This window comes from Halictus rubicundus, chromosome 13 (genome assembly GCF_050948215.1).
Source record: "Halictus rubicundus isolate RS-2024b chromosome 13, iyHalRubi1_principal, whole genome shotgun sequence".
Taxonomy (NCBI): Eukaryota; Metazoa; Arthropoda; class Insecta; order Hymenoptera; family Halictidae; genus Halictus; species Halictus rubicundus.
The window spans coordinates 6307360-6320123 of record NC_135161.1 but is presented as its reverse complement, the minus strand read 5'-3'; the positions used below and the strand labels follow the sequence as shown (position 1 = coordinate 6320123).

The 12764-nt window shown below is 38.5% G+C and overlaps 4 protein-coding genes across 6 annotated transcripts; 2 read left to right on the top strand and 2 right to left on the bottom strand.

The window, feature by feature from the left end:
• Positions 1 to 154: 154 nt before the first annotated feature.
• Cdc16 (cell division cycle protein 16) lies at positions 155 to 3708 on the bottom strand. 2 transcript variants are annotated; one of them, XM_076798970.1, is made up of 11 exons: positions 3167 to 3708; positions 2932 to 3084; positions 2697 to 2857; positions 2450 to 2609; positions 2116 to 2368; positions 1970 to 2049; positions 1812 to 1901; positions 1429 to 1738; positions 1087 to 1249; positions 817 to 1009; positions 155 to 719 (listed from the first exon to the last, which is right to left on the bottom strand). In XM_076798970.1, exons 2-11 carry the CDS (start codon positions 3011 to 3013, stop codon positions 427 to 429), a joined length of 1785 nt encoding a protein of 594 aa, XP_076655085.1. In that variant the 5' UTR covers positions 3014 to 3084; positions 3167 to 3708; the 3' UTR covers positions 155 to 426. The 2 variants fall into 2 exon arrangements, with proteins under 2 accessions (XP_076655085.1, XP_076655084.1); XM_076798969.1 differs by having other exon boundaries at positions 2697 to 2861; positions 3167 to 3706.
• A 74-nt stretch (positions 3709 to 3782) lies between these two features.
• On the top strand, positions 3783 to 6747 carry Med17 (mediator complex subunit 17). 2 transcript variants are annotated; one of them, XM_076799413.1, is made up of 8 exons: positions 3783 to 3908; positions 4090 to 4269; positions 4342 to 4658; positions 4745 to 4957; positions 5077 to 5282; positions 5347 to 5919; positions 5993 to 6141; positions 6258 to 6747. In XM_076799413.1, the coding sequence occupies exons 1-8, from the start codon at positions 3820 to 3822 to the stop codon at positions 6466 to 6468; spliced, it is 1938 nt and encodes a 645-aa protein (XP_076655528.1). In that variant the 5' UTR covers positions 3783 to 3819; the 3' UTR covers positions 6469 to 6747. The 2 variants fall into 2 exon arrangements, with proteins under 2 accessions (XP_076655528.1, XP_076655529.1); XM_076799414.1 differs by lacking the exon at positions 3783 to 3908 and having other exon boundaries at positions 4133 to 4269; positions 4416 to 4658.
• An 809-nt stretch (positions 6748 to 7556) lies between these two features.
• On the bottom strand, positions 7557 to 8935 carry Aph-1 (gamma-secretase subunit Aph-1). The gene is made up of 2 exons (XM_076799417.1): positions 8386 to 8935; positions 7557 to 8173 (listed from the first exon to the last, which is right to left on the bottom strand). The coding sequence occupies exons 1-2, from the start codon at positions 8616 to 8618 to the stop codon at positions 7690 to 7692; spliced, it is 717 nt and encodes a 238-aa protein (XP_076655532.1). The 5' UTR covers positions 8619 to 8935; the 3' UTR covers positions 7557 to 7689.
• Positions 8936 to 10311: 1376 nt separating this feature from the next.
• LOC143360492 (ubiquitin-conjugating enzyme E2 J1) lies at positions 10312 to 12466 on the top strand. The gene is made up of 5 exons (XM_076799415.1): positions 10312 to 10728; positions 11091 to 11296; positions 11373 to 11563; positions 11632 to 11749; positions 11815 to 12466. The coding sequence occupies exons 1-5, from the start codon at positions 10692 to 10694 to the stop codon at positions 12061 to 12063; spliced, it is 801 nt and encodes a 266-aa protein (XP_076655530.1). The 5' UTR covers positions 10312 to 10691; the 3' UTR covers positions 12064 to 12466.
• The last annotated feature ends 298 nt before the right edge of the window (positions 12467 to 12764 follow it).

Sequence of the window (12764 nt, the reverse complement as noted above, 5' to 3'; positions counted from 1 at the left end):
CGTACTGCCGGTTACCCGATAGCACTTCAAAAGTCCTATAAATTCTCTTGATAATTTATCCGATACGGCTAATAATCATTTTATTCGTAATCGAACAAATTACCTCGAGCGATATATGTGCGATTCAATAACTCTTGTTCAGGCGATTGTTTAAAAGAATTTCATTTATTAAACTACTTTTAGATATACATAGCGAAGCCATCGAGAAACTTATTTGTTGGTTGATATTGAGAAAATTATCGAGACCTTCGAACAGCTTCAATAGGTACATTGTAATAAATAAAATATCTGTACAAATGTGTTGTTTAATATATCGCATGCAACAATACAAGGATATTAGCTGAGGAAAAAGAAGCGTGTTTCAAGCAAAGTTATTGCTTTATTATGTAGACAAATCAATTTGAAACATAAAAAAATTTGTTCATTTTATTTATATTCTATGTGTGCCGTCGACGAGTCTAACATCTCGACTTCCGAGCTAATATCACTAGAATAATTCACGACTACATCTCGAGAATTGCTTTCCTCCTTGTCAGCGGTATTGTCTTCTGCTTTGCCCGATTCCTCCCCCCATCCAGAAAATAAATTTACTCGTAATTTATCGATATCTTGATTACCTGACTCGGCTAAGGAGTTTGCCCTATCCAAAGGCTCTGTACTATCTCCATCTTGAAGTCTGACTTCTGGAAATTTGTATTTCGGAATATCGACGGGTGCGTCTGCAAAATAAAGCGACAGTCGTGATGAAGTATCGCGTGAACGATTGATAAAAATTCTTATGAGAGAGAATCTCTGGTAATAGTAGTTCCATTATACCAGGGTATGGAGGCGACTCCTCTATAAGCTGTTGCATAACGTAAGTTAACATGGTTGTTATGAAAGTGTCGTCCCTTTTGAGACCCAGGGCTCGGTGAAAAGCATCAACAGCTTCCTGGGTGTTTTCCATCAAGGCGTGAATGAAACCAATCGCTGAATACGTTGCCGGATTCAACGGATTCAGTACTAATGCCTACGACAATACAGTAAAAGCTTTTTCTCAACAATCTATGCAGATCGCCGTTGAAGTTCATATCGGAATTGTTTAACCTGCTGATGATATTCTAAAGCTTCCTCGTACTTCTTCATTTTCCTACAAGTGTGACCCAAATTATTCAAAAGCGCCTCCCACTTGCTAGGCAGGATAACATCCTTCAGACCTCTTTGAATTCTTTTCATGGCCTCTTTAAACTGCCGTTCCGCAGTTTTGTAACTGTATTCGATGAAACAACTCTTGATAAATTAGGCGATATCTCCAACAAGAACCGTGGAAGGATGGAAGTACACTAATCAGGTTTCAGATTAAATTTTCAACTTCTCTTTTTCATATCAGAGTAGCCTTTCTTTTTTGGGGGGGATATTACGAAAGCGAACGAATACAATATTACTTACTCTAAGTTGTAAAAAGAGATGACGCCCATCTCGTGTATAACGAACGGATCGTTCGGGGCTATTCCCTGAGCTTGCTGGAAAAACTTGTCAGCCAATTTAAGATTATTTGTTAAGCCACACTCAAGTCCAATGTATAAAAGCGGCAGATGACAACCTTTCATTAATTGCGAAGCTTTAAAGTAAGCGGCCATTGCTTGGTCGTGTTCGCTTTCTACCGCGAAAGAGTGTCCATAGGCTAGCCAAGCAGGACCGAATAGTCTGTCCAAAGCGGTCGCTTTTGCCAAGTATCTTCTCGCAGGATCGCTTTTACCTGCAATCAAATCATTTTTATAAAAAGTGCTCTTCTCAATGATCGAAGAAGCTACTTCGTCACAGTAATTTACCTATACTGTAATAATAACATCCAACTGCAAACCATGCTAAGGCCATGTCTGGGTACAAGTCAACCAATTTATGTGCCAAATAAAATAAAGCTAAAAAGTGAAAGAAAAAGAACACGTTGATTATGGATCTTCAACTTTTAATGCAACATACAATTTACCGTTTGTCTTCTTTAATTCTACTAAACAGGCTATGTGAACTGGCAGGCACGAATTGTGGTATGGATCCTTTTTTAATATCCTGCAACATATACAACAAATGATATAAACCTTATTTACAATGGGAGTTACAATAGAAATGAATTACCTTTCTGTAAGCGAGAAACATTTGTGATAATCACAATTATAGTACAATCTCTCTGCTACCGATACTTCCATATCCAAGTTACCTAGTAATCTGTCGCTAACGGGAACTCCCATTACGCTGCAAGTTGCTAGAACCTCTTTTTTACTTGGTTCTTGGTACTTTTTCAATTTACTTTCGTATAGCAAACGTAGAAGCTCTGTTTCGTGTTCTGTACATTGTTCCGCGAATGGAAGAGACTCCAACAGTTCCTTTTCTAAAATAATATATATTATGAGAATTTACTTGTGCAAATTCATCCTTGGAAAGACGAATACCAATCCAATTACTTCTATACCTTCGGAGGCAGAAAGCATTTGGTTTTGAACCAGAGCTTCGAATGCTTGGTACGAATAAACATCGCAATGTAAAGCCTGTTTGTAACAGTCGGTTGCCACTGCTCTATTATCCATAGCTTCGTATACACGTCCTTTCACATACAATATTGAACTTTGTACCTTAACAGAAAAATACATCCCTATTATTAAAACTCGAAGAACAATTATATACTATACTTAATCACGTTATTATTTAGACTTAATTACATTTTTTGGAGCATCTTCCAAAATGTGCGTGCGATCAGGGAAATTCATAACCGACTGTGTTATGTTTGTACAGATTTCTGATTCGTTAATGACTTGCAATGCCTCGTTGTACTCTTTTGCTTCGAGAAGACTTCTTACTGTTAAATAGTGACACATCACGTCTGTCTGCAAAGAAGCACAACTATAATGCGTAACAGTATGAATGATCCGATAAAAAAAGATGTCATGATCGTACCTTCTCGAGTCCATGACTTCTGATAACATGAGCAGCCCTGTGGTATTGTTTCATTAAAAACATGCAGTGGGCTAAGGTGCATATGTCCTTAGAATTCTCATTACTCAACGAAACAACTTTGTCTGCCCAAAACAAAGCGGCACTGTACAAATGCTGTAAATGAAACAACCGAATATAATCGGATTCGAAACACTTTCTTAACTTCCACGGGTCTTGATAGATCACTGAACCTTACCAGCTCGATATACGATTTAATCAACTTCCTATAATTGTCCAAGTCAATGTTTTTGTTGCCCATCATGTTATGCATTTTTTCGGAGTCCGTGTTAACATTTTGACGCGCCATGTTTCATTTAAATTCGAAAGGTTAAGTTTCTTCCCCCTCCTGAGATCGTCGCTTCTATTCCAAGATGTCCACTGCGCGAACTTTCATTCCAATAAATGGATTTAGGAACGAATTATAGAAATATTATCGGCAATAACGTTTGCAATAACAATTATGAGTTAACCGTAGATATATTATACAATATTCACCTATATACTGTATTAATGTCGAGAATACCTCATACGTGATATATCAGAAAAAATGATAGAAATAGCCTGTTGCGCTATCTACGGTAGACCGCCTAAGCGATTGCCTGACAATAATTTACCCCATTGTCTTTTCAAGTGATTTTTAATAAATTCGATATCCAAAGCATCTAATTTAACAACTCTTTCGCATTAACTAAACATGAATATTTTATACTATTAATTCGCACGGCATACGAATGCTCCATTTCGATTGGTAACTAGTGTACCGGGTTGTTAAAATAGGGTGAACAATTATTTTGAGGGTAAGTTACAACTCATTTGAAGGCGCTGTAATCGTGACACAGGAAAACAACAATGGCGTATTCGGTGAACATCTCTGTGGAGGCACCGATCGAGAATCAGATCCAAGAAATCACTTACGATGGTCAGGAAATTTATCAGGCGTACGTATTTTGTTTCGTTACCTTTCTCGCTTACGGGATCGATAAATGGATCGTCGATCGAACGAAGTTTGAAAGGATTCGTCCTACTTGTTTCGTCTAACCTAATGTCAATACAACATATTTACGTTTACGAAAGCAGCATTATTCGAGCGTTTAAATAGAACAAGACCTTGATTTTCAGACCCCTCACGTTGTCGGAGAATCTGGCAAAAATCGCACAAAAAATCGACTTCAGTAAAACTAATGGCGAGGACAGTAAAAAGGAGTCTGAAAGCAGTGAGAAGGGAGAGGAAGATCCAAAGGATTCGGCATCCTTCCAATCCTCTTTATGGCCGTGGGACAGCGTTAGAAATAAATTGAGGTAGTATATTATACCCTGTTTCGCATAATATCTATATAGCCAAAGGTCCGACAAATTTGATTTCGTTTGCAGAAATGCGTTAACGGAAGTATGCGTGCTAGCAGATGTTCTTGCAATAGCAAAAGAAAAGCATTACATGGTTCTAGATCCAGTCCCCCAAGAACCGGCCGAAGTGAAACCCATGATACAAGTGTACGCTAGAAAGAAAGCATTGGCTGGAGCAGCTTCTGTGATTATGATGGGTGCAGATAGATTAAAGAATTGTCAGAATGAATTAGCTAGAAATAGATCGACGCCCGACTTCCATATCGAATTACTCAGATTAAGGCAAAATTGGCGTTTGAAAAAAGTCTCCAACTCGATCATCGGCGATCTTAGTTACAGAACAGGTTTTGAGTCAGATTTATTTTGTTACCCACTAACGTATAATTGGCGACGACTCGGTATGTTATATTAATTCAACGTTAATTTCAAGCTGGTTCCAAGTTCCCTCAAACGGGTATGTTCGAAGTAACGAAAGCGGAAGAGGAGGAAAAGAGTAGTACTAGTCCCCCAGCTTCTCCCAGTGCTGGTAACAATACGACCGGACAAGCTCATCATCCTTCCAATCCGAAAGCGTCCGCGTTGCGTGTAACTATTCCTAGTGAATTGCAAGGTGTTGCCTATATAGAAGTATTATGTCAAAAAGGTAAACGTAAATATGTTTAAATGAATTATTTTATTCTAATATCTCTTTCAGTGTTCTGGTCTATCGGTGAATCTTTTATTCTAATATATCTCAGGTATAATCTAATGTTTGTTTTTCAGATCAAGAGGATCTCTGTAGCGCAAATATTAGTTTACTTAACAATAGTGCTCACAGTTCGAATGCAGATATGCATTGGCAACAGAAATTAGAGGCTGCTCAAAACGTTCTTTTCTGCAAAGAATTGTTCAGTCAGTTAGCGAGAGAGGCAGTGCATTTGCGTGCACCTATACCTCATATGGTCGTTGGAAATCAAATAATGGCAACGGTGATTAGAGAACACTATTATACTTCTATCTCATAATAATGCTAAGGAAAAATTTTAATTCTAGGTACTTCCTGGAATCCAATTAATCATAGGACTCTGCCATAGTACCGGAAACGATAAAAAGCCCACTGCTCCCCCACCTCACAAAAGCGATCACGATCACGTGCTTGAACATTCGTTGCACCAGCTGCTTCGCGAGGTGCATCACAAGAACACTCACCATCCGTTTCCGCATCCTTCCTCGGGCCCTCTCGGGCCCAGCAAACGAAGATGCCTGGCTGGCCCAACGGCGGCCGATAGATACGAACTCCTAGAAATGACGAAAAGCCAAACTCTGCTAGAACAAATCATTCAACAAGCTCAACACTTTTTCATGCGATTGCGTACAGAGTACGTTCTAGACACGATAGCGAAAGAAGTGAAAGATCCTCTGATCGTGTCTCACTGGAACGCATTGAACTCACCCACGCAATCCTGTGTAAAGATTAACATTCTAACGCACGGATACGATAGCGTTTGTAGAACATCGCTCGTTGTCCACGTTGGGGAGAAATCGTTGAAATGCGTTTGCAGGGACGGTAGAGTGATGCACATGAGCTACGAACCTCAAGAACTGAGGGATCTTATTTTCTGTCAGGTATAGATTGTTTTTCAGCATAGTCTTCACGCTAATTTGGGAAAACCACACTACTACAGTTGTAATTTTACAGATATATCAGCACCAAATAACCGCGGTACAAGCGCTAGCTAAATGCATGGGCTGGCAATTTTTAGCCAACAGTTCGCATCTTGGTTTAGGAGCCGTGGAACCTTTAGGAAATGCTAGTAGTTGTATTTTAGCATCACCGATTGGCGACAGGTATATACATTTCACTTGTGAAATCAAATTTATTGCATGCGACGCCCTCTGCGAAAAAGTGCGACCACCGCGAGAACTATATTAACATATTACATTCTCGGTGAACATGTTTGCAGGATGATCGCCGTCAGGTGTGAACCACAGACAGGAGTACAAGTAGCAATTGCTCATTCCCCCAGAAAAGACTTTTTCCCTGGGCAATTAGTTAGAGAAAGAAAGTGGGAGAATCTCGGCGGCTCGTTCAAAGAGGTACGATGGGATAAAATGGAAGGAAAGAATTTTTTAAATAAAATGGAACTGCTGATGGCTTCGTTGACAAGCTCGTAAATTTAATCGACGACTGATTAGGCGAGGAAACCACTTGCTCCACAGGGTGAAACGACATGAACGTACTTTTAGATTTTTATCACGAATCTGATACGCAAAATACATTTCTTAATTGTACAATTGAACGATGAATTTGTTCAAGTGAGATCTTTCCTGTCTGTGATTAATATCATTTTCCATCTTCGTAGATCTTTATTGGTCCCAGTATTTTTTCCCAATCGTTTTCCTTATTATTATTATTATTATTATTTCTTTTTTAATAAAATAATATTTAAAATATGTTTATATACCGACGTATTATTTTTAGGCTTCTCGCCTTGATATTTAATTTCGCCCTGCAATATTTATTTCACGCAACAAGGATCGCCAGTAACTGTACCTTTAGTTTCACAAAAATGATTTTTATTTGAATGACATACGAAATGTAATACGAATCGAGTAATAAACCATCGTGAAATGGTAAGTGAAACGGAATGCCAAATATATGAATGTGTAGTAAAAGCCTAAAGTACAATGGGTCTTCGTATATACAAAAACTAATGAACAATTCCTTACATTTTATCGTCAGGTGTATATATACTCTTATTCACCGTTAATCATAAGACTCGAACCGTTACACAACTACTCTTTCTTGCCGGATTTAACATGTACAATATGCACACCCATTCTTACGTATGTACATTCACGCAAACTGCAAACCTTTTTTTTCCCTGTGTACTGTAAACTGCGGTATAACTACGTTCGCGAAATGTTACCTTAATTTGACGATATATTTGTCTCGATCGGTTAAAAGGGACGGACTAGCAGCTTGACCAAAGCATTCTGTGCTAGAACGTATTACAGACGCGACGGAATAAAATTTTCTTGGGAACGGGATCAAAACCGCACGCCTTTAAAAACGTGAAAAACGCTTACATTTCAAGCAATCGATAATACTGATACACGCAACGGATTTTCTACAGATTTTGGTCAAGTGTGAAAGCTCTTTAAATCTCAATACCTTTTCAATTTGCACCGATACATTTCTGAAAATATCGGCTCGTTCAATGGTGTAAAAAAATAAGGTACAGTTTACTAAGTCAATGTCATACAATTTCACAATCAGTGTATATTAAAGTATTGAACAACTTTCATGGGCTAATGCCTAAGGAAAAGAAAAAAAAGGAAATTGTCATTCCGCAATGTTCATTTCTGTCAATGCACACTCACTTATTCGCACTTTCATTTTCTTGTAATACAATGAGCTATACTTTGAACTCTACCGCCAGCCACTTTGAACGCCAGCATGGTGGTCATGATTAAAACCCCATAAGCAGATAACAGGCTAGCCATATAAAGTTGATACACATTGAACAAGGTCATGCTTGAGACGAACAAATGCGAGCCAACAACCCATACTATTTCTCCCCAGCTCTTCCTGTCCAGAGCAGAGAAAAATATCACACTCCAGAATGTATGCAGCAGGATAAAGCACAGGGTTGTGGCAGCCGATATTATAAAAAAGTATTCTGTGCCTTGTTTAAGGCCCATTGTTCCAGGGCCAACTGAATCTGCCAGGACATTGACTAAGGCGAAGGCACCGCTCATTATACCAAAGCCCAAACCACACACGTAGGCAAACACGTGTCTGCTTTCTGCTACAGGCGTTGTTGTTATTTTTTCTAAGCCTCTTTCGGCTTTCCTCAGTACCCAGTATAAAAGATATCTGCGTTAAAGGGACAAAACAATGAAAAAAGTGCAAGTAAAAAACATTAGCTGCCTGCATCTTTAACATTCTATAGTAAGAAACAAAGTTCAAACAACGAACAAGTATTCAAGATATTTGCAATGCACTTCTGCATTGTGTAATTATATATTCTATGCCTCTTGCTATACAGAAGATTAAAGATGTTGCGCAAAGAATTCTAATTCAGTCACCTGAACGCTTCTTGAAATAGTACAGAGAAAACCAGTCCGAATGCCAGCTGATTCTGAAGTGGCACTACAGCGTACCAAAGCACCGATGACAATAATAATGAAATGAACCAGAAAAAGGCACTGGCAATCAGTATAATAATACGAATAGGTTCAGTCGCAACCGTAAAGGTAAACATGGCCAACGGTGGGCCAAAAGCCAAAAAGGCACAACCGAAAAAGTCCATAACTGTCATTTTTGTTGTGATCGGCGGTTACTTCACTTTCTGTTATTTATTCTGACACTGCGACAGCTTTTCTTCAAGCGCTAAATATTCATAACCCTTCAAAAGCCTTCACGCGGCTTGCTCGGTACTGTTTAACGAGTGCATTTATTATTTGTGCTCATCTGAACGACCCGAAAACGGCGTTAATACAAATACGGGCTAGAATGAATCACGTCAATGATGAAATCACTTGGCACAAGTTTGGAGGGTCTTCCTTATGAAAATGTAAACCTCTCGACAAAAGGTCTCGATGTATCGATAGCATATGAGCATAGACAACCATTAAAGAAGCGAAACTCGACCCGCCTTTCGAAACCACTTTTTAATGCGCATGCCTCTCTATATATACATTCTATGCACGGTACGTGCATATTCATTGGCACAATGAGGAAATCATTAGAAATATAGTTGATGTGCAATAAAAAAGATATGTTCAACACAGATATATGTTTATTAGTGCTCCCTGCACTCATAGAATGCCAAAATACATAGCTAGAATCGCGCAATAAATAAATATTTAAGACAATAGCGGCGGAAACACTGATAGATATGACGCTGGACCACAAACAAGGTATATAGACATAGACAATCGATTCCGACGGCTTGACTGTCTCCACTGTTACCTTCGAAGCCTAATGTCGGTGTAGTCTCAGCACTGATATATATATACTTTTCTTTTATATTATATTTATATATTTATTTCACTATTTTCATGAATATCATTTTTTGCAACCAGTTTTTTTTTAATTTTAACGTTCATACAAGTAGTTCGTATTATTCTGCTATATTAATACGCCACCCTTGTAAATTCAATCTTTCAAACTTCGCGCTAGTTCCGTTAGTACACTGGAGCTTAATTCGTGGCGCTTGCATGTAAAGCCAGTATCAATTATGCTTATGGCTTATGGGAATCTCGTATCCATAGTATATATATATATATATATATATATATATCCTCTCTGTATATATCAGTGAGTAGGTGGCCGCACGAGTTGGTTATTGCTATCCATTGCTATCCTTGTCGCCCAGTCAACTATCTTTGTCTTACACATTATAGAAATTAGAGAGAGAAACACGTCCGTGAAAAAATGGAAATACAAATTCGTTTAGAATTGTTATAGAGTCTATCGTGGTTTCCTTAAATCGCAAAGGTGTATGAATTGCGCCTGTAAAACTGGGAAATTATATTACTGCGCGGGCACTTGTCAAATTTTTTCAGTATAGTACAAAACAAGGGCTTGCTATCTACAAGAAAAAGGTGGAGAGATTTATGGTTGCTTCTTTGATTGTAAACACGGAATAAAAAATATATAATGTACGCTTCTATATGTACTTATCAACATTTGCTCGCAGCGGGTTTCGCTGACTGGGTGTTATGTTGAAGGATTATTTATATAGATACATATTTATGTATTACAACTGAAAGGAAAAGATAATATATAAATATAAGTAACCCGATAATTTATAATTCATATAAATTAATCGTGTATATATATATATGTTAATTGATACGGCCGATAAATCGAAGAAATCTGCATATTGCGTTTGTATTTTCCGTGACGGGTACACGAACGGTCGAAATACCGATTATGCATTCATAAATAATTAAAATTCGGAAGGTGAATTGTCGGTTTGCGACGATAATTCTGAATAATTTTTAAGTAGAGGAATCGAGTCGTCGGATGGGATATGCAACTGCAATTTTCGGTGCAATTTCCAAGCTAACTTCCAGAGGCCGGGATCAAGCTGTGCGCGCACGCGTGCACGCGATAAACGCGGCCACTTTCACGTTATTTTTTGCGCGATTCATGAGCCGCCGCTCCTATTTGGCCACGTCAAAATTAACATTGGTCGTCGTTACATTGAGACAGCGACTGCATAATTCCGTTTCGGATGATAAGACTACGGAGGTGAAGAGAAAAATGTGAAGAATGCACAAAATCGACTGGCTACGTCAGTGCAACGAAGTCATCTGACAAGACAGATAGCAGTACTATTTTTACGACAGCTTTTAACCTGCGGTGCCGTGTCGAACTTCCGAAAATGTCATTCGAAGGGAAATACAACGTCAAAAGTCCCGGTGAGTCCGCAACGATAAACCCGATCCAGTATTCGATTACCTAGCCAAATTATACGATTCGGGCGAACCGAATTTTCTAGTATTTTATTCCGTTCGTTTCTCTCGTTCGGTGGAATTTCTCGTAGCCTAGCATTCTTATCTTTCGATACGTGTCGTCAAAGGTGTCCTCGATACTCCATGAAAAATTGTCGCCGTTCAATTCCATTTGGTTCGATCCGGTTCACGACACGTTTATAGCGACATACCTGTGTATGAACGCTTCACCGAACGAATTTTCATTTGTAAATATTATAGATCGAAATATTAATGCTATTAAATGCACAAACCTTTCCTAATCTTCTATTCGGATATTGAAATTCCAGCCGTGAAAAGATTAATGAAAGAAGCCCAAGAGCTGCACGAGGCAACCGAGGAATATTGTGCTTCTCCTTTGGAGGACAATCTGTTCGAATGGCATTTCACGGTGCAAGGACCCCCGTCGTCAGACTTTGAGGGTGGCGTCTACCATGGCAGAATCCTGTTGCCACCCGAGTACCCCATGAAACCACCGAACATTATATTATTAACAGTGGGTCATTTTAGTTTCAACAAGAAAGTTTGTTTGTCTTCGATGGCTTTGCCAATATGGTTTTAACGAATTCCAGCCGAACGGCCGTTTTGAGATCAACAAAAAGTTATGTCTCAGTATCTCTGGATACCATCCGGAAATGTGGCAGCCCTCTTGGAGCATCAGAACAGCCCTACTCGCTTTGATCGCGTTTATGCCAACACCAGGGAACAAGACGATTGGTTCCTTAGACTTCAGTAAAGAAGAGAGACAGAAACTCGCGAAAAAGTAATACAGGAACATGAAGAAACCGCAGAACCGCTATAGTATTTACTGACCACGTTACATTGTTGCAGGTCTGTGCATTGGCAATGCGATACTTGCGGGAAAGTGGTTAATTTATTGTCGAAAACAAAAGCTAAAAGGCCCATTACGGAGGAGGAACGGACAATGTTAGATACAATTGCCTTGAAGGTAAACTTTATATAAGCTTCTGCTATTTTACAGAAGAGTTCTCTGAGAGTGCGCGATGATTCTAGGTTGACGATTCGCCCTCGTCGGATACGAGTTTCGTGGCCAACGCAGACGGCACTTCAGAAAACGAACTCAGACAACGTAACGTCGAATCGTCTTCTACCGAGAATCAGGATCGACAACAGCCCGACGTAATAGTAAATCAACAAGTAGAGACAATCTCGTCTTCTAACGATTTGTTCTGGAGTATTCTAATCGCTTCGCTAGTGTCGGCGATAATTCTCCTTGTTTTGCGGCGACTATTTCTTGTTTAAATTATTCGAAATGTAACAAAAGTTATACTTGTAAGTATGTTAACGAGACGAAGTAAATTTTATATACATTGTATGGATAGCATTTTTAAACTTAGTAACATGTGACAGATTTATACATGCTAGAGATAATCTGGTTTCCATAAAAACACAGTATATGGCAGAGACACGCGACTGCACCGATATATCCACCTTAGTACATATCTACTTTATTGCTACGAAGAACCTAAATCGAAAAGTTACTTTCGTTTTTGCTGGCCGTTCGGATCGATACGAAACAAATTCGAAATCTTGGATTGCGACGTTAAGTTCTTTCATTGGCTGTATTTTTACTAGTCTTCGAGATTCTTTTAGTATTTGGATGAATATTATGTATTTCGAATATTAATCCTTATTGTATTTAAAACAGAGCTACTTTGCATTTACGCATACATTTCATATATCTATTGTATACTTCAATTGTATGCCGAAGCTTTTATAATACTCTTTCATGTTTGTTTCATGGAGACACGATGTAAAAAAAATCTTTGCCAAATATTTTTAAATTAAATCAATTTTGATAATGAAATTGAAATCTTCGCCAGAATATGCTTTAATACTACGTTGTTTCTGCGATTTTCAGTTCGAGTTCCACGCGTTTTCTTTTTCTCTTACTGTTTATATAAATGTAGATAATTTGTATGTTAGGCAAACTGTATATAACT

Excerpts from the sequence above, each read along its gene's own strand:
- LOC143360492 (XM_076799415.1), top strand. The coding sequence starts at position 10,692 with ATGTCATTCGAAGGGAAATACAACGTCAAAAGTCCCG. Across the intron at positions 11,297-11,372 it reads CGAACATTATATTATTAACA|CCGAACGGCCGTTTTGAGAT; the intron begins GTGGGTCATTTT and ends AACGAATTCCAG. Across the intron at positions 11,564-11,631 it reads AGACAGAAACTCGCGAAAAA|GTCTGTGCATTGGCAATGCG; the intron begins GTAATACAGGAA and ends ACATTGTTGCAG.
- Med17 (XM_076799413.1), top strand. The coding sequence starts at position 3,820 with ATGGCGTATTCGGTGAACATCTCTGTGGAGGCACCGATCGAGAATCAG. Across the intron at positions 5,283-5,346 it reads GAAATCAAATAATGGCAACG|GTACTTCCTGGAATCCAATT; the intron begins GTGATTAGAGAA and ends TTTTAATTCTAG. Across the intron at positions 5,920-5,992 it reads GGGATCTTATTTTCTGTCAG|ATATATCAGCACCAAATAAC; the intron begins GTATAGATTGTT and ends GTAATTTTACAG.
- Cdc16 (XM_076798969.1), bottom strand. The coding sequence starts at position 3,277 with ATGGCGCGTCAAAATGTTAACACGGACTCCGAAAAAATGCATAACATG. Across the intron at positions 3,085-3,166 it reads TTAAATCGTATATCGAGCTG|CATTTGTACAGTGCCGCTTT; the intron begins GTAAGGTTCAGT and ends TTTCATTTACAG. Across the intron at positions 1,739-1,811 it reads ATGTTATTATTACAGTATAG|GTAAAAGCGATCCTGCGAGA; the intron begins GTAAATTACTGT and ends ATTTGATTGCAG.
- Aph-1 (XM_076799417.1), bottom strand. The coding sequence starts at position 8,618 with ATGACAGTTATGGACTTTTTCGGTTGTGCCTTTTTGGCTTTTGGCCCA. Across the intron at positions 8,174-8,385 it reads CTATTTCAAGAAGCGTTCAG|ATATCTTTTATACTGGGTAC; the intron begins GTGACTGAATTA and ends CCTTTAACGCAG.